The sequence below is a fragment of the Scyliorhinus torazame genome, chromosome 3, assembly GCF_047496885.1.
Source record: "Scyliorhinus torazame isolate Kashiwa2021f chromosome 3, sScyTor2.1, whole genome shotgun sequence".
Taxonomy (NCBI): Eukaryota; Metazoa; Chordata; class Chondrichthyes; order Carcharhiniformes; family Scyliorhinidae; genus Scyliorhinus; species Scyliorhinus torazame.
The window spans coordinates 332,425,718-332,451,186 of record NC_092709.1 but is presented as its reverse complement, the minus strand read 5'-3'; the positions used below and the strand labels follow the sequence as shown (position 1 = coordinate 332,451,186).

General features: G+C 46.0%; 1 protein-coding gene across 1 annotated transcript in view; it reads right to left on the bottom strand.

The window, feature by feature from the left end:
• LOC140409296 (5-hydroxytryptamine receptor 7-like) overlaps window positions 1-24,590 on the bottom strand; it is a 57,799-nt gene extending 33,209 nt beyond the window's left edge. The window contains exon 1 of the mRNA XM_072497676.1: window positions 23,872-24,590. Within this exon, the coding sequence (XP_072353777.1) occupies window positions 23,872-24,371 (500 nt within the window). The 5' untranslated portion in view covers window positions 24,372-24,590. The remainder of the gene's footprint in view (window positions 1-23,871) is intronic.
• Between the last annotated feature and the right edge of the window lie 879 nt (window positions 24,591-25,469).

The following is a 25,469-nucleotide window of genomic DNA, read 5'->3' as shown; positions in this document are numbered from 1 at the left end:
ACATTGTGTCATCATCAGCGAAAAACTGCATACCTGACCTTTGGATGAAAGGTCATTGATGAAACAGCTGTAGATGGTTGGGTCTAGGACACAACCCTGAAGAATTCTTGCAGTAATGCCCTAGAACTGAGGTGATTGACCTCCAACTACCACAACCATCTTCCTTTGTTCCAGGTATGACTTCAACCAATGGAGAGTTTACCCCGATTCCCATTGACCTCAGTTTTTCTCAAGCACCTTGATGCCACATTCGGTCAAATGCACCTTGATGTCAAGAGCAATCTCTCTGACTTATCTGAATTGGTTCCAATGCAATTCTCCATAAGGAGACCAGAACTGTGGACAGATCTCTCGGTGTGGTCTCACCAATGCACTACACAGGCTCAGCAAGACTTCCCTACTTTGATAATCCACGAGGAAGTGTTAGAATCATAGAATTCTATGATTTTAAAACTTCCCTACTTTAATATTCCATCTCCCTTGCAATAAAAGCTAACATTCAACTTGCCTTCTGAATTACTTATTGTACTCGCATGCTAACTTTTTGTGATTCATTTGCCATGGCACCCAGATCCCTCTGTAGCAAAACATTCTGCAGTCTCTTTCTCCTTAAATAATAATCTGCTTTTCTATTCTTCCTGCCAAAGTGGACAAAGCCACATTTTGCCACATTATATGCGATCCGCCAATGTTTTTGCCCATTCACTTAACCCATCTATATCCCTTTGCAGACTGTTTTGTGTTAACCAGCCAATCTTCTAACCATGTTAATATAAAACCCCAACATCATAAGCTTTTATCTTAAGGTAGTCCTTAATGTGGCATCCTTTTGAATGCCTTTTGAAAATCCAAATACAATAACACACTTCTCCTTTGCGTCGTGAGATTAGAAGTGGGGTGTTTGCTGATGATTGCATGATGCATGCCTCCAATGGCAACTCCTCAGAACTACAACAGGGGTTGTCCACATGTCACGAGACCGAGACACATATTGAGGTGTGGGATTGTAAGTGGCAAGTTCCATTTCTGCCACAGAGTTTCCAGTCGAGGATCATCTCCAAAAGGAAAGAGACTAACTACCTCCCATTGAGAATCAGCAACGTTATTATCACTGAATCCCCCATCACCAACATCCTGGGGGTTACCATTGATCAGAGATTAACTAACCCCCCAAAAATGCTGTGGTTACGATGGCAGATGAGACTGGCAATGCTGCAATAAATTATTCACCTCTTGACTCCCCAAAGTGTGTCCAACATCTACAAGGCACAAGTCGGGAGTGCGCTGGAATATGATCCACTTGCTTGGATGAATGCAGCTCCAACAACACTGAAGAAAGTCAACATCATCTCGAACAAAGCTGTCCGCTTGATTGGCAACCAATCTGCCAACCAATTTAGAGCTCTTAGGTGTCATTCATACACAGTCCAGGCCTCACTGCAGTACAGAAGTGTATTGACAAGAACTGTTATACATTAGGACCATTAGACCATAAGACATAGGAGCAGAATTCAGCCACCGAGTCTGCTCCACCATTCAATCATGGCTGATATGTTTCTCATTCCCATTCTGCTGCCTTCTCCCATAGCCCCTGATCCCCTTATCAATCAAGAACCTATCTATCTCTGCCTTAAAGACACTCAGGGATTTGGCCACCACAGCCTTCTGTGGCAAAGAGTTCCACAGATTCACCACCCTCTGGCTGACGAAATCCCTCCTCATCTCTGTTTTAAAGAATTGTCCCTTTAGTCTAAGATTGTGTCCTCTGGTTCTAGTTCTTCCTACAAGTGGAAACATCCTCACCACATGCTCTCTATCCAGGCCTCGCAGTATCCTGTAAGTTTCAATAAGATCCCTCCTTATCCTTCGAAACTCCATTGAGTACAGACCCAGAGTCCTCAACCGTTCCTTATACGACAAGCTCTTCATTCCAGGGAGCATTCTTGTGAACCTCCTCTGGACCCTTTCCAAGGCCAGCACATCCTTCCTTAGATATGGGGCCCAGAATTGCTCACAATACTCCAAATGGGGTCTGACCAGAGCCTTATACAGCCTCAGGAGTACATCCCTGCTCTTGTATTCTAGCCCTCTCGACATGAATGCTAACATTGCATTAACCTTCCTAACTGCCGACTGAACCTGCATGTTAACATTAAGAGAATCGTGAACAAGGACTCCCAAGTCCCTTTGTACTTCTGATTTCCTAAGCATATCCCCATTTAGAACTTTTGTTGACATGCGGAGATCTTTGCTGTCAGACACTCATTGTCATAGTGTGTAGAAGGTTCAACCGGCACAGCAGATCCAGTGTCTTATCAATGGAGGCCTTTTGAGAGAAGTGACTGCCAAGCTATCGGAAGTGCTCATCACATTTCAGAGTCTCTCCTCCAATATTTATTGCAAGTGGAACATTTGGCTGACCAGGGGCGAAATTCTCCGGAAACGGCGCGATGTCCGCCGACTGGCGCCCAAAACGGCGCAAATCAGTCGGGCATCGCACCGCCCCAAAGGTGCGGAATGCTCCGCATCTTGGGGGGCTGAGCCCCAACCTTAAGGGGCTAGGCCGGCGGCGAACGAATTTCCACCCCGCCAGCTGGCGGAAAAGGCCTTTGGTGCCCCGCCAGCTGGCGCGGAAATGACATCTCCGGGCGGCGCATGCGCGGGAGCGTCAGCGGCCACTGACGGCATTCCCGCGCATGCGCAGTGGAGGGAGTCTCTTCCGCCTCCGCCATGGTGGAGATCGTGCAAAGGCGGAAGGGAAAGAGTGCCCCCACGGCACAGGCCCGCCCGCGGATCGGTGGGCCCCGATCGCGGGCCAGGCCACCGTGGGGGCACCCCCCGGGGCCAGATCGCCCCGCGCCCCCCCAGGACCTGGGAGCCCACCCGCGTCACCTTGTCCCGCTGGTAAGGTAGGTGGTTTAATCTATACCGGCGGGACAGGCATTTTAGCGGCGGGACTTCGGCCCATCCGGGCCGGAGAATCGCGGGAGGGGGCCCGCCAACCGGTGCGCCGCGATTCCCGCCCCCGCCGAATATCCGGTGGTGGAGAATTCGGCAACCGGCGGGGGCGGGATTCACGCCCGCCCCCGGCGATTCTCCGACCCGGCGGGGGGGTCGGAGAATCTCGCCCCAGGTGCGGATCGATATATGAATTTTGTGTTGCCAGCATTCAAGGACAGACAGAATTGTAGGTATGGAGGGAGGCTCGAGTATCTGGTGCAGAGTGAGGAACAACACTGCAGCTGTTCACGTACTGTCTGTGGTACTCAGTTTAGTTTTGGCACAGAGGCGACTGAGGTTAAAACGATTTCCAGCTGGATGATATTTGATACTCACAGCAGGGAGCTGGAATACCAGCAGGGCTGCAGGTTTGGTTGTTTTTTTTCACGTTCAATCACATGTTGCGGCTTCTCTCCTCGATGGCGTTTGACCCATGGGTTCTACCACAGGGCGCTGGGAGAGTAGCCGAGAGGGTATCTCCTACCTCTGTGGATTTATGGTCGAGGAATTGTTTAAAAGATTATATCCAACTTTGGCAGATGTCATTGTCAACCTTCATTATGGGTTAAAATCCTGGAACTCCTTCCATAACAACACTTCACCACATGGACTGAAGTAATTGAAGAAGACAATTCACCAGCACCTTCTGAAGGGCAATTAGGGATGGGTAATGCAGCGATGCCCAGTTGAACAAATACAAGGTAAGAAATTAAGGAGATCCTTTTTGCAGCTATGAAAGGGCACATTGCAAGCAGAGATTGATTCAAAACTGGAGGGGTAAATTATCAATTAAATAAATCAATGGCTGAATTACTTTATGCGGTTCTTTAAATGTGAACGTATCACAGTAAGGAATATGCTGCCATCTAGTGCATCGAATGCTGACTAGACTGAAGGAATCAGAAAGCAAATTGACACGCTCCTGATTGTGAAGGGAGCAATGTGGTGGAGACCTGACACAATGGGTGACACTATGCTGGTGGTGGGGACCCTTTTGTCTCTGGAATCGGGAGTTCAGCCCAGCCAGATTGATTGGCCGTCATTCTCCTCCTTCTGCTCGGTTCAAAGAAAAAGTCATTAATTCTGAACTAATTGACACTGAAACAGCAGCCCCACAAGGGTAAATTAATATTTTCATAGTGGAAATGTCAAATCGGTACATTAAGGATTATCCTTCTGATGCTGTGATTAGAAGCATTACTGTGACTTAGAAGGAGCTTTTGCATTGAATGTAACTGGGGTGTATACCCACTTGGGATGAACTGATGCTGGTATGTTGTTCAAAAAAAGTGTTCAGATAATCCACAATTGCATCCCTAACCTTGATGAGAATGAACAGCGACATCATTTCTGTTATTATCTGGGGGGGGTGAAAAAACAACAAGTGGACAGATTCTTAACTTAACAGCACAAAGTCTGACAGTGAAGCACTGAATGAAACCGGTCTCTGCTGATGGTTCAATTATTCGAGGCACAGACACATAATGAACTGAGGGACAAAGAACTTCAGCTGAAGGGCAGCGCTATTATGGAAGAACTTTAGAAGACAGTGGTAAAGTTCTATATTGGGTATCACTGTCCCTGGTGTAACTGGGAGGGAGGGAAGGAGGGGGGGTCAACACGTCAGCCAAGGTTCCCTGTTACTGTGGATGCTGCCGATCTGATATTTTTGTTCCTGTTTCATTTCATTTTCTGCCCCCACTTCCTGTTGCTGTTTATCCATTCCTTTTAGAAAGTACATAGAAACATATATTGGAAATATGTGCAGGAGGAAGCCATTTGGCCCTTTGAGCCTGCTCCGTCATTCATTCTGTGACCATCAGATTCAATACCTGTTGAATGTTAGATAAAGAGACAGACATATTCAGCAAGACCATAAGAAATTGGACCAGGCGCAAATCGTACAACCTCTCAAGTTTAATCCGCTATTCCTGGTAGGGAGATAGAAGAGAGGTAATATAACGTAAGGGATAGAATTCTAAATGGGGTGCTGGAGCAGAGGGAGCTGGAGCAAACGCCTTTCATAAAACAAATAATCAAAAATAAACAAGAGTGGCAGCTCCTGGTGTAACAAGAAATCAAAACTTTAAACAAAACTTACAAAATCAAATTGAAATGTCATTCCCAGGGATGTTGGTTAATGGCAGCCCCCGCAGCACCCATCGGTCATGGAAGGCCTCAAGCCTATCCGCAGACACTGCATGCTCCGTCTCCAAGGCAACCCAGCTGTGAACATAGCCACGGTGGAGTGGAAGACAGTCAGGTCAGATGACACCCTCAACCGTTCACTACCTGGACCTGTTGATGGCTACCTTGGCCAGACCCAGGAGGCCCTCCGCCCTCCTCACCCTCATCTGCAATGGGTGACTGAAGATTAGGAGCATGGGGCTAAAGTGTAACCAAATATTGAGGAGATGCCCCTTCAAATAACGAAAAAGGGGCTTCCACCCATGGCCGTCTACATCGGCGTGAAAAACGGAATCCCCTTGGCCGCAGAAGAGGCATGCAATCTGGGAGTCTGTGAAGCACGTCAGCCTACGATTATATGGCACTGCTGCATGCAACACCCTCCACACCAGGTCCCCAATGGAGAACTGTAAGACTCCCACATAGAGAACGCGCCACTGGGATCGGTCCTCCACTGCCAGCCGGTGGAACAGAATGCCATGACGTGTCCTGATGGTGGAAGAAGGGAGGAAGGTGGAAGGTGTGCAGCAGCAGGCCACACAGGAAATCTCTCCGCACCGAGTGGAAAGGTGCAGAGGGAATTTCCACGGGAGTGCTCAAATTGCGGAGTTGTGGCTCCGGAGAGATGCATCGGGACACAGGACCAATGTGGAGTTGGATTTGAATTCCACCAGTTGCAATGGTGGGATTTGAACCTTTGTCTCAGAATATTAACCTGGGCCTGTGGATTACTAGCCCAGTGACACCACTATCTCCTTGCGACCTAGGGGGTATATGTGCACAAACCATTGGGCAGGTAAATAAAGCACACATGTTTCTGGGCTTTATAAATCAAAGATCATAGATTCCCTACAGTGCAGAAGGAGGCCATTTGGCCCATCGAGTCTGCACCAACCCTCAGAAAGAGCACCCTACCCAGGACCATTTCCCCGTCCAGCCCGCCCTATCCCCTTTACCGAAGCTGTACATATTTGGGCAGTAAGGGGCAATTTAGCATGGCCAATCCACATAACCTCACATCTTTGGGCTGTGGGAGGAAACCGGAGCACCCGGAGGAAACCCATGCACACACAGGGAGACAGTGCAAACTTCACACAGACATTCACCCGAGGCCAGAATTGAACCCGGGTCCCTGGTGCTGTGAGATGGCAGTGCTAACCATTGTGCCACCGTGCCGCCCTTCACGGAGCCATGAAGTACGAAAGCAAGGAGGTTATGTTAAATCTGTATAAAATACTGGTTCAGCCTCATTTGGAGTATTGTGTCCAATTGCGTACCTTCTACAAGATGCACTGCAGCATCTCAGTAAGGTTCCTTCAGCAGCACCTTCCAAACCTGTAACCTCTACCGCCTTAAAGGACAAGGGAAGCAGATGCATGCGAACACCCCCACCTGCAAGTTCCCCTCCAAGTCACTCACCATCCCGACTTGGAAATATATCCCTGCTTCTTCACTGTCACTGGGTCGAAATCCTGGAGCTCCCTCCCTAACAGCACAATGGGTATACTTACAACACATGCACTGCACCGGTTCAAGAAAGCGGCTCACCACCTTCCAAGGGTAATTAGGGACGGGCAGTAAATGCTGGCCTAGCCATGGATGGCTACATCCCAGGAAAGAATGAAAAATAAATAAATTCTGGGCAACCCCCTGTAGAAAGGACATGAAGGCTTTAGAGAGAGCGCTGAAAAGATTCACGAGAGTGGCTCCTAGGCTGAGGAAAGGTGGGAAAGGTTGGAGAAGCTGAGCCTGCACTCTTTGGAGAGAAAACTGATAGGAGTTTTGGTAGAGGTATTCAAATCCTTGAGGGGGCTGGGCAGAGTAGATCAAGAGGAAGTGTTCCCATTGGTAGAAGGATTGAGAACCAGGGCATACAGATTTAAGGTGAATGGCAAAAGAAAATATGGTGACAGATGCAAAAAAAATGTTTTAAGCAGCGAGGAGTCAGGATTTGGAATGTATTCCAGAGTGTAGGATGGAGGCCCATCAATTCAATGCAATTCAAAAGAGAAGAAATAATGATCTGAAGGAAAACATTTGAAGACTAAAGGGGACTGGCAGGGGAAGTGGGACTAGATTGCACAGTGCCGACTCAGACACAGTGGCCAAATGGCCTCCTTTCGTGCTGTAATTATCCCATGATTTAGTGAGATAATGGCCGATCTTCAACCTCAACTCCATTTTCTTGCCCTATCCCCTATCCTCTTGATCAACTGAGCATCCGCAGGCATCTGGAGTAGAGAATTCCAAGGATTGGCGTCAACTCTCTCAGTGAAGATATTTCTCCACATCTCAGTCATACATAGTCAACCTCTCATCCCGAGACCATCTCCCAGTTCTCCTTTCCTGCTTTTCCAATCAAACAGCCTACCCAGACTCATGAGAATGATCAATCAGCAAAGCACCGTAGAATAGCCAGTGCCTGCAGAAACAGGTATCAATAAAGGAAGAAACTGGCAGGAAATTTGTAAAGAATGGGGTGTTCACTTTTGCATTCTAATCTGAAGCTCCATAATTTCACAATCTTCATTCATCATATTTAGCACCAATTTTAACATATTGCACATGGGCAGTATGGTAGCACAGCAGGTAGCACTGTTGCTTCACCGCTCCAGGGTCCGAGGTTCGATTCCAGGCTTGGTCACTGTCTGTGTGGAGTCTGCATGTTCTCCCCGTGTCTGCGTGGGCTTCCTCCGGGTGCTCCAGTTTCTTCCCACAAGTCCTGAAAGACGTGCTGTTAGGTAATTTGGACATTCTGAATTCTCTCTCTGCGTACCTAAACAGGCGCCCGATTGTGGCGACTAGGGGCTTTTCACAATAATAATAAAGATTATTATTGTATATTATATATATTGTTTGCATTTTATTCAAACCGATTAAGACGTGTGACCAGCACTGAGTAACAACACCACTTCACTGAGTTTCGGAAGCAGCAAATCACCAGAGCACAATTTCATCATTCCTAACATCTCATGAAGCGCTGAACTAAATTCCAGCCTTCCTATTAACTCTCAGCAATTTTATCTCCCGCTTTTGCCAAACAGTCGAGGGAGCACATGATTCACTTGAGCTAATTTATTGATGGTGTGAGTCAACGTAAGTTAAAAATAAGAAACAAATCATCACCGCGGAGCTAAAACAAATCATTTCCACGTCGGATTGTTTCTGAGCGATTCCAATTGATGAGGGGGCAGAAGTGTACCAAAGGAAGGGACAAGAATCAGAGCGGAGTAGGGAAAAAGGGCAACAGGTTGCATCTAAAATGCTAAGACAATGGATATGGTAGCTATATGAAAACAAGATACTGCGGATGCTGGAAATTAAAAGAGAAATGTTGGATAAACTCAGCATCTGTGGAGAGAGAGAGACCCAAGTTAACATTTTGAGTCCATTTGACCCTTCCACGGAACTGAAAAGAAATAGAAAAGTAATTAATTATACAGTTGGAGAGGGGCGTGGGGCAAATGGAAGTTCAGGAATCATTCAGAGCTAAGGGGAAATTGACAAAGATGTCATGGACATAACACAAAGGGAGTGTTATTGATAATCTTTATTTGTGTCACAAGTAGGCTTACATTAACACTGCAATGAAGTTACTGTGAAAAGCCTCCAGTCGCCACATTACGGCGCCTGTTTGTGTACACAGAGGGAGAATTCAGAATGTCCAATTCACCTAACAAGCACATCTTTGAGGACTTTTGGGAGGAAACTGGAGCATCCGGAGGAAACCCACACAGACATGGGGGGGAACGTGCAGACTCCACACAGACGGTGACCCTAGCCGGCAATCGAACCTGGAGCCCTGGCACTGTGAAGCAACAGTGCTAACCACTGTGCTACCATGTGGGGACTGAAGAGGTGCACTACTAGTGGTATAAATGATATGACAACTACTTGTCTACTATTGTTGCTTGTGGGAGATTTCCTTCCCTGGTTTGTTTTCTCAATATTTGTTTGCAATTGATAAATAGGTGGCAGATTTAAGCATCTCCCATCACGTGACCGCAAAACCCCTAATCAGACCCTGGAGCACATCATGGAAATGTGCCCCGAGTGAGAATTTGTAGCCTGAAAGTTTTTTACGCCAGTTACACCAAAAACCTTTGCCCTGACTCTTCTCTCTAGATATTAAAATGTGATTTTTTGTTGTTGTTTATTTTGCTATTCTCATTTGAATGAAAAAGACTGAGTAACTTTATATCCTGTTCAATGGTAAAAACATGTATTTATATGGCACCCACAATGTAGCAAAACTACAGGGATGGGTAATTAGGTAACTTGTCATTGAATCACTTAAGCAGATATTAGGAACCGTGACAACCAGAAGAATCCGTCAAAAACTAACCAAGAATTTTAAGGAGCATCTTAAAAATAATCAACTACAATTCTTAATAATTAACGTTTCTTTCTTCCTTTCTACTTTTCTTAGTTTGCTGGTTCTTTGTGGCAAGGAGAGTGGTGGGGCAGAGCGGCTGACGGGGAGAGGAGAGGAGATTCACCCCACAGCTTCCAGTACCCACCCCGTGTCTCGGAGAATTGGAGAGCTGTGAACTGACTGACTCTGCTGCCATTTACTTGCACTTACCCTTCACGGTCACCAATCATCTCAAAGCAGCTTTCAGTGAATGCGGTACTTAAACATAGGCATAGCGAACTCCCACAAAAGCAATGTGACAATGATCTCCTAATCTGTTCGTGTGATGCAGATTGAGGGATAAATATTGGTCAGGACACCCAGGGAGAACTCCCCTGCTGGTCTTTGAAAGGCTGCAGGGTGACCGCTTACATCCACTTAAGATGTGGAGATGCCGGCGTTGGACTGGGTTGAGCACAGTGATGCACGATCAATGACCACTAAAGCTAGTTTGTAGTCCAACTGAAGTTCTTGAAGGTACAGAATGAAGGCTGCTGGGGAGGCACGGGCTCTTATACCCCACCTATCAGGGTAGAGCTACCATACAGCTTGACCAATAGGAAACATACAATATCTACCAATGGTGTTCCAGCATTACCAGGTACCATAATACCTCTACACAGACTACCACACACAGTAAGAAGTCTTACAACACCAGGTTAAAGTCCAACAGGTTTGTTTTGAATCGCTAGCTTTCGGAGCACAGCTCCTTCCTCAGCTGAATGAGGAAGGAGCTGTGCTCCGAAAGCTAGTGATTTGAAACAAACCTGTTGGACTTTAACCTGGTGATGTAAGACTTCTTAATGTATCCATTTATGAGGGCAGGCAGGGTCTCAGAGTAACGTCTCCTCCGAGAGGCAGTACCTCTGACAGTGCCTTGCCACACTGGAGTGTCAGCTGGATGGTTGTGCTCAATTCCCAGAGTGGAATTGATTCAAGAACCCCCCCCCACCCCCACCTCAGAAGGGGAAGCATTATCATCTGAGCCACACAGCGGGCAGTGGCATAGCGGGCACACCCACCAAATCCTGTCCTGTCTTAACGCAATACTTGAGTAGCTAAGCTCTCCTCTAGCTGTCTCCAGGTATTGGTCATGTGTGAGCAAGGTCAACCAGACACAAACCTGGGTATTCTAGCTTGCGTAATTCAGTTACACATAAACTTTTATCAACCGTGTTTGCGAGTAAGAAGTCAGAGCGGGCTGATGTTGTCCTTGAAGAAACTGGCTGACAGGAGGGCAGAAAGGTGAGAGAGCTCAGCTAAAGAACACAATTCAAAATATGATGAAAATTTATATTCCTGGCCCAACGAGGGACACAGGCCCCAGATTCCCACTACCGTCTGTGTGAAAATAAAACTGCTCCTTCATTTTACTCCTAGAGTCTAACTCTGTGTATTTAATAATTATGTCCCTTTATTCTGGCTATTAACAGTTAAAGGAAATTGGTTAAAAGCTAACATCGAAACCCAGACAAATAACTATGAACCTAGTTGATTCCTGTCAGATATGGGCAACACCACCACACGGACAATTCACCAAAAGATGCAATCATCAATACTTTTCTTCATTTTGTTTTCTCGGGATGTGGAAAACACTGGTAAGGCAGCATCGCCAAAATACCTGGAGGCCACTAAAAATCAACCACAGTGTCACATTCGGACTAGTTCTTGAAGGGCCAAAAGGCTTCCTAGCTCTGAATGACAAAGTAAACCAATTGGGTTTTCAGCATCACAATTCACAGGGGCGGGCGGCACTGTGGAGGGCAATAAATTCTGACCCATATCCTTTGAATGAATGAATAACATCCACTGCCCTACCTGCATCAATCATCTTAGTGACCTCCTCGAAAAACTCGATATATCAAGTTAGTGAGACACGACCTCCCCTTCACAAAACCGTGCTGCCTCTCACTAATACGTCCACTTACTTCCAAATGGGAGTAGATCCTGTCTCGAAGAATTCTCTCCAGTAATTTCCCTACCACTGAAGTAAGGCTCACCGGCCTGGAGTTCCCAGGATTATCCTTGCTACCCTTCTTAAACAGAGGAACAACATTGGCTATTCTCCAGTCCCACCGGGACATCCCCTGAAGACAGTGAGGATCCAAAGATTTCTGTCAAGGCCTCAGCAATTTCCTCTCCAGCCTCCTTCAGTATTCTGGGGTAGATCCCATCAGGCCCTGGGGACTTATCTACCTTAATATTTTTTAAGACACCCAACACCTCGTCTTTTTGGATCTCAATGTGACCCAGGCTATCTACACACCCTTCTCCAGACTCAACATCTACCAATTTCTTCTCTTTGGTGAATACTGATGCAAAGTATTCATTTAGTACCTCGCCCATTTCCTCTGGCTCCACACATAGATTCCCTTGCCTATCCTTCAGTGGGCCAACCCTTTCCCTGGCTACCCTCTTGCTTTTGATGTACGTGTAAAAAGCCTTGGGATTTTCCTTAACCCTATTTGCCAATGACGTTTCGTGACCCCTTCTAGCCCTCCTGACTCCTTGCTTAAGTTCCTTCCTACTTTCCTTATATTCCACGCAGGCTTCGTCTGTTCCCAGCCTTTTAGCCCTGACAAATGCCTCCTTTTTCTTTTTGACGAGGCCTACAATATCTCTCGTTATCCAAGGTTCCCGAAAATTGCCGTATTTATCCTTCTTCCTCACAGGAACATGCCGGTCCTGAATTCCTTTCAACTGACACTTGAAAGCCTCCCACATGTCAGATGTTGACTTGCCCTCAAACATCCGCCCCCAATCTATGTTCTTCAGTTCCCGCCTAATATTGTTATAATTAGCCTTTCCCCAATTTAGCACATTCATCCTCGGACCACTCTTATCCTTGTCCACCAGTACTTTAAAACTTACTGAATTGTGGTCACTGTTACCGAAATGCTCCCCTACTGAAACATCTACCACCTGGCCGGGCTCATTCCCCAATACCAGGTCTAGTACCGCCCCTTCCCTAGTTTGACTGTCTACATATTGTTTTAAGAAGCCCTCCTGGATGCTCCTTACAAACTCCGCCCCGTCTAAGCCCCTGGCACTAAGTGAGTCCCAGTCAATATTGAGGAAGTTGAAGTCTCCCATCACCACAACCCTGTTGTTTTTACTCCTTTCCAAAATCTGTCTACTTATCTGCTCCTCTATCTCCCGCTGGCTGTTGGGAGGCCTGTAGTAAACCCCCAACATTGTGACTGCACCCTTCTTATTCCTGATCTCTACCCATATAGCCTCACTGCCCTCTGAGGTGTCCTCCCGCAGTACAGCTGTGATATTCTCCCGAACCAGTAGCGCAACTCCGCCTCCCCTTTTACATCCCCCTCTATCCCGCCTGAAACATCTAAATCCTGGAACGTTTAGCTGCCAATCCTGTCCTTCCCTCAACCAGGTCTCTGTAATGGCAACAACATCATAGTTACAAGTACTAATCCAAGCTCTAAGTTCATCTGCCTTACCCGTAATACTTCTTGCATTAAAACATATGCACTTCAGGCCACCAGACCCGCTGTGTTCAGCAACTTCTCCCTGTCTGCTCTGCCTCAGAGCCCCACTGTCCCTATTCCCTAGTTCTCCCTCAATGCTCTCACCTTCTGACCTATTGCTCCCGTGCCCACCCCCCTGCCATACTAGTTTAAACCCTCCTGTGTGACACTAGCAAACCTCGTGGCCAGGATATTTATGCCTCTCTGGTTTAGATGCAACCCGTCCTTATATAGGTCACACCTGCCCCGGAAGAGCTCCCAGTGGTCTAGATAACGGAAACCCTCCCTCCTACACCAGCTGTTTAGCCACGTGTTTAGCTGCTCTATCTTCCTATTTCTAGCCTCACTGGCACGTGGCACAGGGAGTAATCCCGAGATTACAACCCTTGAGGTCCTGTCTTTTAACTTTCTGCCTAGCTCCCTGAACTCCTGCTGCAGGACCTCATGCCCCTTCCTGCCTATGTCGTTAGTACCAATATGTACAACGACCTCTGCCTGTTTGCCCTCCCCCTTCAGGATGCCCTCTACCCGTTCGGAGACATCCTGGACCCTGGCACCAGGGAGGCAACATACCATCCTGGAGTCTCTTTCACGTCCACAGAAGCGCCAGTGAGCCTAACGTCATTAGTAGGACATTGCCAGAGTCCATTATCAAGGATTTCATGGCACAGCATTTGGAAAGCAGTGATATAATAGGACAGAGTCAGCATGGATTTATGAAAGAGAAATCATGCTTGACAAATCTACCCGAATTCATTACAGATGTAACTAGTAGAGTTGACCAGGGAGACCCGGTGGATGTGGTTTATTTAAACTTTCAGAAGGCTTTTGCCAAGGTCTCAAATAGCAGATTAATATATAAAGTTAAAGCGCATGGGATTGCGGGTATTGAGATGGATAGAAAGCTGGTTAGCAGACAGGAAGCAAAAGTTTGGAAAAAATGGGTCTTTTTCCGATTGACAGGCAGTGACTAGTGTGATAAGACCCCGAATGTTCACATTGTAAAGTAATGATTTGGACGAGGGAACTAAATATATTATCTCCAGACTTGGAGATGATACAAAGTTGGATGAGACTGTGAACTGTGAGGAGGATGCAGAGATGCTTCAGTGGGATTTGGAAAGGCTGAGTGAATGGGCATATGCATGGCAGTTGCAGTGTAATGTGGATAAATGTGAGGTTATCCACTTCAGTAGCAAAAATAGGAAGGCAAAATGGGTGTAAATTGAGGATGTGGATACGCAGCGAGGCCTTAGTGTCCTCATGCATCAGTCACTGAAAGTAAGCGTGCAGGTACAGCAGGCGGTAAAGAAGGTAAATGGTATTTTGGCCTTCATAACGAGAGGATTTGAGTATAGGAATAGAGATGTTTTAATGCAATTGTATCGGGTATTGGTGAGACGACACCTAGAGTATTGTGTGCAGTTTTGGTCTCCTTACCTGAGGAAGGATGTTCTTGCTATGGAGGAAGTGCAGCAAAGGTTTACCAGTTTGATTCCTGGGATGGCGGGACTGTCATATGAGGAGAGACTAAGTCGGTTAGCATTATATTAATTGGAGTTTAGAAGAGTGAGAGGGGATCCAATAAAATTCCAACAGGATTAGACAGGGTAGATTCAGAAAGAATGTTCCTGATGGTGGGGCATCTCCAGAAGTAGGGGTCACAGTTTGAGGATAAGGGGTAAACAATTTAGGACTAAGGTGAGGAGAATTTTCACCCAGGGAGTGGTGAATCTGTGAATTTCACTACCACAAAAAGCAGTTGCAGCAAAAACGTTGTGTAATTTTAAGAAAGAATTAGACATAGCTCTTGGGGCTGAAGAGATCAAGGGATATGGGGGGGAAGGCGGGATTAGGCTATTGAGTTGTATGATTAGCCATGATCATAATGAATGGCGCATCAGGCTCAAACAGCCGAATGGCCTCCTCCTGCTTCTATTTTCTACGTATGTGTCTGTGTAGTTCCTTCCGGAAAGGGACATTAGTGAACCAAATGGATTGTTTGCAACAATTGACAATGCTTCCATGGTCATCGTTAATTCCTGATTTTAATTGAATTCAAATTTCACTATTGAGATGGATTGTGAAAAATGAAAATTGCTTATTGTCACGAGTCGGCTTCAATGAAGTTACTGTGAAAAGCCCCTAGTCGCCACATTCCGGTGCCTGTTCGGTGAGGCTGGTATGGGAATTGAACCGTGCTGCTGGCCTGCTTGGTCTGCTTTAAAAGCCAGCGATTTAGCCCAGTGTGCTAAACCAGCCCAGGATTGTGCTGTGGTGGGATTTGAACCCAGGCCCCCAGATCTTCCCTGGGTCTCTGGATTACTAGCCCAGTGAGATTACGCCTCTACCTCCCAGAAGCATTGGACTCTCACAGCTACAAAAATTTAAAGATTGCTTTCTTCCTAAAGAAAAAGATTTAAACAATTGATGGAAATTAATTATCTAAGATCACCACAATGCTTTGTAATCAATTGATTTGAAACCATATATCAATTGTAAAGCATTCCCTTTGAAGAGACACTGTTGCTCGCAAGATTTACCAGGATACTATCCAAAAATGTGCAGTTTAGGTGGATTGGCCATGTTAAATTGCCCCTTAGTGTCCAAAAATGATGTTTAAATTAGGTTAAGGGGTTATTGGGCTGGGGCGGGGAACTGAGCTTGGGTGGAGTACTCTTTCAGGGAGTCGGTGCAGACTTGATGGGCCGAATGGACTGCGTCTGCATTGTAGGGATTCTGTGACTTCGATCAGGGATGAGTGATTTCAGTTATGTGGAGAGCTGAGAGAAGCTCAGGGGCTGGATTCTCCCAAAATGGGACTATGTCCCCACGCCGGCATAAAAACGCTGGCGTTTCACTCTCAAGATTCCTTGGAAAAAGATGAGCCAATTCACTGACCTGTAGGGGGCTAGCAGGGACCCAGAGGAGTTCACGCAGCTTTAGCTGCGAATACGGTCCCCCGCACTTCCGGTTTTAAGTTTGCGCATGCGCATGGCGGCAGCCCCGATCGGCAGCACGCCCGAAGATTCGACCGCCCCGATCTGTCCCCCAGCCGCCTGTAAGGCCACCCCCCCCCCGGTGTCTGATCCCGCGTCGCCCCACCAGGGCGGCCATGGACTGAGTCCGCAGCCGCCACGCAAGCTTCCCGAAAACCGATAGGTGGTTAGAACCACACCGTCGGGAACTCGGCCTGTCAGGAATGGAGGATCGCTGGTCGGGCCTCTGGCAATGGCCCCCCCCCCCCACAGCTGTGTGGAGTTCTCCGCGAACACACCGATTCTCGGGTCCCGGAAAATCGCCGGACCAGCGCCGGGCCCGATTTCGGCATGAAATTGGATTCTCCACCCCCACTCCAAATGCGATTTTGGCGGGGTGCTGCGGAGAATCCAGCCCCAGATTCTTCTCCTTCGAGCGGAGGAGGTTAAGGAGAGATGTTCAAAATCAGGCGACGTTTGCAACCAGGACAGAAAGTGCTGAAACTACCCAGCAACAGCCGTGGAGACAGAAAGAGAGTTAACGTTTAAAGTCGTATCTTACTCCTCTTCAAAAGGTGCCAGAACTGCTGCTCCGTTCCGGCATTTTCCAGTTTGATTTCAGATTTCCAACAGTGCAGTGTTTTGTTTTCAGTTCAGGGTGTTAGAATTGCTTTCACTTGCAGAAGGGTCAGTACCGATAGGGCCAAGACTTAAGATAATTGGCAAAGGAGCTGGTGGAGCGACAAGAATCTTATTTACGTGAGGAGTGTTATTATTTGGAATTGTGCTGTCTGAAAGGGTGGCAGACGCAGATTCATTAATAACTTTCAAAAGAGAATTAAATATGTCCCTGAAAATAAAAAGATTTGCTGGACTGTGTGGAAAAAGCAGAGCAGTGGGGCTAATTGGATAGCTCTTTCAAAAAGCCAATGTATATGGTCGTCCTTTGTGCTGCATAATCCTATGATTCTATGATAAGAATTATAATGTAAACCTTTCTTTTGAGTCATGTGAACACTTAGTATCATCAGTCACATCAAAAATTGTCCCTGTAAACACCCGTCAAAATGTATCAGTCGTGAATGCATAATCTGCTATTGAGCTGAGCTGTACAAACCAGGAGTGCAGAAACAGCAATTGCTTCTTCCAACAAGTTAGACTGTTCCTGCCCCATTCAGTTAGATGATGGATGACCTATACTTTGCTCCATTTATCCACCTCTGTTTCATATCCCTTGATTTCCTTACGTCGCACAAATCTATCCGTCTGAGTATTGGAAATTTAAATTGCCCCAGTATCTACAACTTTTTGGGGAAAGCATTCCACTGCCCTAGGGTGGCTACTCCAGTGAAACAGAGAGAGTGCTGCATTGTCAGTGCTGCTGGTTTTCAGGTGAGATACCCCATGTCCCCCTCTGGCAGATTTGAATGGTCTCATGGCACTGTTTTGAGAATATCCCCAGTGCCCTGGCCAAATATTGTCCCTCAAGCAATGCCACACAAACAGATCATCTGGCCATTATCGCATTGCTGCTTGTGAGAGCTTTATCCACACAGAATGGGAAGCCCCATTCTCTGTATTTCAATAGCGACTACACTTCAAACAAAGTAATTCATTGACTATAATGTACTTTGAGACATCCACTGACCTGAAGTCCTTTTCATCATCTTTTGAATAAGCATCTCTTGCTTTGACTCCTGAACAGTTGAGTTTTCATTCACGAATGATGCTGTCCGGTTATATATATATGTGCATGGTGAGTCAGAATGTACATTTTTTTTTAACATTAGAAGGGGCAATGTTATCTGACACACAAATACTATCAGGGCCGCTGTAAAAGGTGCTGTCAGAGGTGCTGGCACGTAGGTGGAATGTTTCACTGGGGACCGTTTACACTTTCAGGTGGATGGAAAGGATTCCCAAGGTGGGTGGCATGGTGGCATAGGGGCTGTTTAGCGCAGGGCTAAATCGCTGGCTTTGAAAGCAGACCAAGGCAGGCCAGCAGCACGGTTCAATTCCTGTAACAGCCTCCCCGAACAGGCGCCGGAATGTGGCGACTAGGGGCTTTTCACAGTAACTTCATTTGAAGCCTACTTGTGACAATAAGCGATTTTCATTTCATTTCATTTCACAGTGGTTAGCACTGCTGCCTCACAGTGCCAGGGACCTGGGTTCAATTCTGGCCTCCATCTGTGTGGAGTTTGCACGTTCTCCCCGTGTCTGCGTGGGATTCCTCCAGGTGCTCCGGTTTCCCCCCCACAGTCCAAAGATGTGTCGCTTAGGTGGATTGGCCATGATAAATTGCCCCATTGTGTCCAAGGATGTGCAAGTTAGGTTCTGGGTTATGGGCATTGGGCGCGGTGGACGGGGGAGTGTAAATGGGTAGAATGCTTATTCAAAGGGTCGGTGCAGACTCGATGGGCCAAATGGCCTCCTTCTGCACACTAGGGATTCTCTGATGACACTGCTCCAAAGAGGAATAGGAAAGTTATCCCTCCATCAACATTGAAAACAGATTCATTATCGCAATGTGGAGGCTTGCTGTGCCCAAATTGACTGCTGTGTGTCCTACATTACAACAGAAATTAAATTTAATTTAATTACTTTAGCAATGCTTCATTGGCCGTACAGTGCTTTGGGATACACGGAGGTTGTGAAGGCACTTTCACAGGACATTCCAAAATGCTTTACAACCAATCAAATACTTTTAAACTGTGGTCACTGTTGTTAATGTAGAAAAGTTTGGGCGCCAGTTTTCTAATGATCATCGGATAATCTGTTCTCATGATGTTGGTCACGAGAGAAATATTTGCCAGGGCAGTAAAGAAACAGCACCTGAGAGAGCTGAGGGGACCCTAGTTTAATATCTCATCCAGTGCAGCATCTTGAACAGTGCAGCAACCCCTCAGCACTGCGAGAAGACTATCAGTCGCGATTATGTGCTCAGGTGTCGGGGGTGGGCCTTGACCCCCACAACCTTCTGACTCAGAAGTGAGAGTTTTACCAACTGAGTCATAACTGACACCTCAAAAAAATAGCAGATTTGAAACCATAAGTGTGACATTTAAAGGAACTGAATGTTTTTTTGTTTATTATACGGTGTTTACTGCCATAGCAACAGAGTGCAGCAGGCAGCCGCCACGAGACACTTGACAAGTTTGGGCCTGATGGTTCCTGGGTCCACTGAAACATCACACCAGGGAGCAAGGGGCAAAACCCTGAATTCACAGGGTCCAGTCCATAATCCGACAATCACTAGAGTCAGCACAAAGAGAGGCCTTTCAGCCCATCGTGCCTAGGCCAGCCATCAAACACATATCTATTCTAATCACATTTTCTAGCACTTGGTCCATCGAATCTGCACCTAGCCTCCGAAAGAGCACCCTACCTAGGCCCACTCCCCCCCCCACCCTATCCCTGTAACCTCACCTAACCTGCACATCTTTGCACAATACGGGACAATTTAGCATGACCAATCCACCTAACCTATCCATATTTAGACTGTGGGAGAAAACCGGAGCACCAAGAGGAAACCCATGCAGAACAGGGAGAATGTACAAACTCCACATAGACAAGGCTGGAATTGAACCCGGGTGCCTGGTGCTGTGAGGCATCAGTGCTAAACTCTCTCATATATAGCCTCATACATATACACACACAAATATATATAACATATATAACACACACACACATATATATAATCTCCTCAGATGTGTGTTATGTATATACATATATGCTTGCATATACCCATATATAATCACAGATATATTCATAGCTATATGTACCCTCATATATGATCTCATATATACACTGAGATATATTCTCATACACACTCATATATCTTCATATATCTGTAAAGTCTAATCTATGATCTCATATATACCATCATACATACTCTCATATATGTAAACGATCATACAAGATGGTTTAGCTCAGTGGGGTAGACAGCTGGTTTGTAAAGCAGACCAAGGCCAGCAGCGCAGGTTCAATTCCCATACCGGCTCACCCGAACAGGCGCCGGAATGTGGCGACTAGGGGCTTTTCACAGTAACTTCATACTTGTGACAATAAAAGATTATGATTATATGTAATATCATATATACCTCATATAGACTCTTTTTTAAAAAAAATATTTTTATTCTCCTTTTTCACATTTTCTCCCAAATTTACACCCACCAACAATAAACAATAATCAGCAACAAATACATCAATTCCCATAACAATAACAGTGATCCCATCTCTCCCACCAAACCCCAAACATTAGCCCGCATGTTTACATAAACAAATGACAAAAAGGAATCAGAGATCACCCATAGCCACCCTTAGTACACACAGCACCCCTCCCCTCAACCCTCCCACCCATCCCCCCCAACTAATGTTCAGATACACTATCATATATGCTTTCCGATATACCCTCATATATAGTCTCAGATGTACTCCCATAAATACTCTCAGATATGCCCTCATATAGACCCTCGGATGTTTTCTCTTATATACTATTGTATGCTCTAATATAGTCTCATATCTCCTCTCAGATGTTCTCTCATTTATACTCTAGGATATACTCTCAGATATACTCTCAGAGAGCAGCACGGTGGCACAGTGGTTAGCACAGCGCCAAGGTCCCAGGTTCGATCCCGGCTCTGGGTCACTGTCCATGTAGAGTTTGCGCATTCACCCCGTGTTTGCATGGGTTTCGCCCCCACAGCCCAAAAGATGTGCAGGGTAGGTGGATTAGCCACACTAAATTATCCCTTCATTGGAAACAATGAATTGGGTACTCTAAATTTATTTTTTAAAAGATATACTCTCAGATGTACTCTCATAAATACTCTCAAACATACTCTCAGATAAATTCTCATATATACTCTCAGGTTTACTCTCATATGTAGCCTCATATATACTCTCAGATATACTCTCAGATAGGGGCGGCACGGTGACACAGTGGTTCGAACAGCTGCTTCACGGCGCTGAGGATCCGAGTTCGATCCTGACCCTGGTCACTGTCCGTGTGGAGTTTGCTTATTCTCCGCATGTCTAAGTGGGTTTCACCCCCACAAACACAAAGATGTGCAGATTGACCATGCTAAAATTGCCCCTTTATGGGTAAAAAATGATTGGGTGCTCCAGATTTATTTAAAAAATATATATACATACTCAGTTATACTCTCAGATATAACCTCATGTATATTCTCTGATATACTTTCAGATATACTCTCATATACACTCTCAGATAAACTCTCATATGTACTGTCATATGTACTCTCAGATATACACTCATATGTACTCTCAGATATACTTTCACGTAAACTCTCAGATACACTCTCATATATATTCTCAGATGTACTCACATACATACTTTCAGATGTACTCATACATATTCTCAGATATACTCTCATATATGCTAGGAGATATATACTCCCAGATGTACTCTCATATATACTCCCAGATGTCCTCTCATATATACTCTCAGATGTACTCTCAGATGTACTCTCAGATATACTCTCATATATACTAGGAGATATATATTCCCAGATGTACTCTCATTTAAACTCCTAGATGTCCTCTCATATATACTCTCAGATATACTCTCAGATGTACCCGATATAAACTTTCAGATGTACTTATACATACTCAGATATACTCTCATATATACTCTGTGATATACCCTCATATATACTCTCAGATGTACTCTCATATATACTCTCAAATATACTCTCATATATACACTCAGATATACTCTCATATTTACTCACATATATACTCCCAGATATACTCTCAGATGCACTCTCATATATACTCTCAGATATAGTCTCAGAAGTACTCTCATATGTATTATCATATGTTCTCTCAGATATATATTCATAAATACTCTCAGATATGTTCTCAGGTATACTCTCATGTATACTCTCAGATATACTTGCAGATGTACTCATATATACTCTCAGATGTACCCTCATATATACTCTCAGATGTACCCTCATATATACTTTCAGATGTATTCATATTTACTGTCAGACATACTCTCATATACACTATGAGATATACCCTCAGATGTACTCCCAGATGGACTCTCACATATACTCTCAGATATACTCTCAGATATTACCTCATATATACTCTCTGATACACTCTCAGATATACTCTCTTATATACTCTCAGATATACACTCAGATATACTCTTAGATATACTCTCAGATGTACTCTCATATATACTCATACATACTCTCAGATATACCCTCTTAAATACTCTCTGATTTACTATCGGATATCCACTCATATGTACTCTCAGATATACACTCAGATATACTCTCAGATACAATCTCAGATGTACTCTCATATAAACTCTCAGATATACTCTCCAATGTACTCTAATACGTACTCTCAGATATACTCTCAGGTATACTCTAATATATACACTCAGATGTATTCTCATATATACTGTCATATATGTTCACAGATATACTCTCAGATGTACTCTCATGAATACATTCAGATGTACTCATACATACTCCAGATATACTCTCATATATACTCCCATATATACTCTCATAAATACTCTCATATATACTCTCAGATATACTCTCATATTTACTCACATATATACTCCCAGATATACTCTCAGATGCACTCTCGTATATAATCTCAGATATAATCTCAGGGCAGCACGGTAGCATGGTGGTTAGCACAATTGCTTCACAGCTCTATGGTCCCAGGTTCGATTCCCGGCTTGGGTCACTGTCTGTGCGGAGTCTGCACATCCTCCCCGTGTGTGCGTGGGTTTACTTTGGGTGCTCCGGTTTCCTCCCACAGTCCAAAGATGTGCGGGTTAGGTGGATTGGCCATGTTAAATTGCCCTTAGTGTTCAAAATTGCCCTTAGTGTTGGGTGGGGTTTACTGGGTTATGGGGATAGGGTGGAGGTGTGGACCTTGGGTAGGGTGCTCTTTCCAAGAGCCGGTGCAGACTCGATGGGCCGAATGGCCTCCTTCTGCACTGTAAATTCTATGTAAATCTGCGATATTCCTTCAGATGTATTCTCATATATATGTTCAGGTATACTCTCAGATCTACTCTTATTTATACTCTGAGATCTAATCTCATGTATACTCTCAGATATACTCTCATAATGATAGCCGGAGTGGAGCGTACCAGAATGTGTGAGCAGGAGCCGTTTCGGATTGGGTTCGGTGCCGGTTACTGTGAGAGATGTCAGTGGCCGCCCGGACACCAAGAACAAGCTGGTGGAGAGATTCAGTCTGTGGAGAGAGAGTGGGTGGGTGGGGGCGGGGGGCATACCTCTGGCAGTGCGCATTCCTCCCGTCTCCTCCCTTTCACCTCGCCCCATATTTAACATAATCGGTTAAACCAAAGCCTTGACCACATCTGTGGTCAGTGCCCTTAAATCTTCCTATTGCAGCCAGGAGGGGGGGGGGGGGTTGACGGGTGGAGGGGCGGGGGTTTATTTGGCTCAGTTAAAGGTGTTAAATAAATAAATGAAAGTTGGTTTTGGTCAGCAGAGGCAGTGCTCACTCGTGGTGTACCTGCGTGTGTGTTTGTGAATGTATTATTGTATTTGTATGTGTGTGAATGTATTATTGTATTTGTGTGTGTGTGAATATTATTGTATATGTGTGTGTGAATATTATTGTATATGTGTGTTTGTGAATGTATTATTGTATATGTGTGTGTGAATATTATTGTATATATGTGTTTGTGAATGTATTATTGTATATATGTGTATGTGTGTGAATGCATTATTGTACATGTGTGTGTGTTATCTGTGTGTGAGAGTTAGCAACTCACCTGTCCACGCTGATCACACATAAGGTCATTATTGAGGCTGTGCAGCACATTACATCCATGGCGATGAACACATTGCAGAAAACTTTCCCAAAGAGCCACTCTCCCCCGACCAGGTCGGTGATAATGACAAAGGGCATGACAGCCAAAGCCACCGACAGGTCGGCGGCAGCCAGGGACACCACCAGGTAGTTGGAGGGCTGCCGGAGCTTCTTGACGATGCAGATCGAGATGATGACCAACGAGTTGCCGGCGATGGTCCACAGGGTGATGATGGACAGCACGATGCCGATGATAACTTTCTCCACGTCGCCGTACAGCAGGATCTCCTCGCCGCAGTCGGTGGAGTTGCTGAGGTTGGCGCTGAGGCGCTGAGCCGCCTCCTCCTGCTCCAGGATCGGGTAGAGGAGGCTGGGGAAGGGGGACAGGTGCAGCTCCGGCCAGCGGCGCAGGCTCTGGGCGTTGTCCAGGGAGCGCTGAGGGAGCTCGGCGTGGAGGGCCATCCTGAGTCTCTCTGCACCATGGAAGCAGCAGCAGCGATGCCCCGCTGGTCCATTCAGTTCTGTATCCCGAGGGCTGAGCTCCAGTTCACCTCAGCTTTCCCGCTCGCTGGCCACACTCTGTGTGTGTGTGTCCTAGTGCAGAGAGACACCCACACACCCACTCAGAGATCCGGGGCACTCCCACAGCCACGACATGTCCCCTCCAACCTCAGAAAATCCCTTCTGCACAACAGGGGTCCGAAATCAAACAATACAACTCACTGAGGAGAGAGGGGGTGGAATTAACTTCAAAACCTTCATCTCATTCCATTTTTAAAGGTTAATAGCGAAGCACCTCTCTGCAAAACTCCAGAAGCCGCTTGGACACACACAGACACATATGTGGATGTGACAGATAGCAGCCGCTCCCTGAGGCTGTTCGATCAGAATTGCAGCCCACTCACACACTCTCTCTCACACACACAGGAGCATCCTGCCAAATATCCCCCCACCGCCCCCCTCAACCGAAAAGTTGCTTCAACTCAAATCCAATGATCAAATCCACCCCCCCCCCTTTATTTCTTCCACTTGTAATTGGTGTGGTGAGGGTGGAGGGAGTGTGTGGGGGGGGGGGGGGGGTGACAATGTACTTCATGGACCCACAAGGGATGAAGGAATGTGGTGGGGGATTGTCAAATTCGACGCGCGAATGCCGAACTTGTCCCTTCTCTCTCACTCCTGTGAGCTGACAGCGCGGGAAAGGCTGAGGGAGAGAGGGAGGGGAGAAGGTAGGGGGGGGGGGGGGGGGGGGTGGTGAGGGGAGCCCAGCCCAGCCTCTCTCTCTCTATACAGAGTGCCAGGGGCCGACAAGCTGCTACTGTCCTCACAGATTTATCATTCACCCGGGAGCGCGGCAACAGCAAAGGAAAACATTCAGCTCCCAGGTCGTGGTCAACCCAGACTCAGATTTCATTCGCAAGATTTCTGCAATTTGAAATGTTCAACTATCCAATGACACCTCCGTTGCAAAATTTGGACCTTTCGAAATATGTTGGTGCAGGGAGAGGGAAAAAAATGATTTTTTTTTTAATTCCCCCGTCTATTTTTAAATAAACGAGT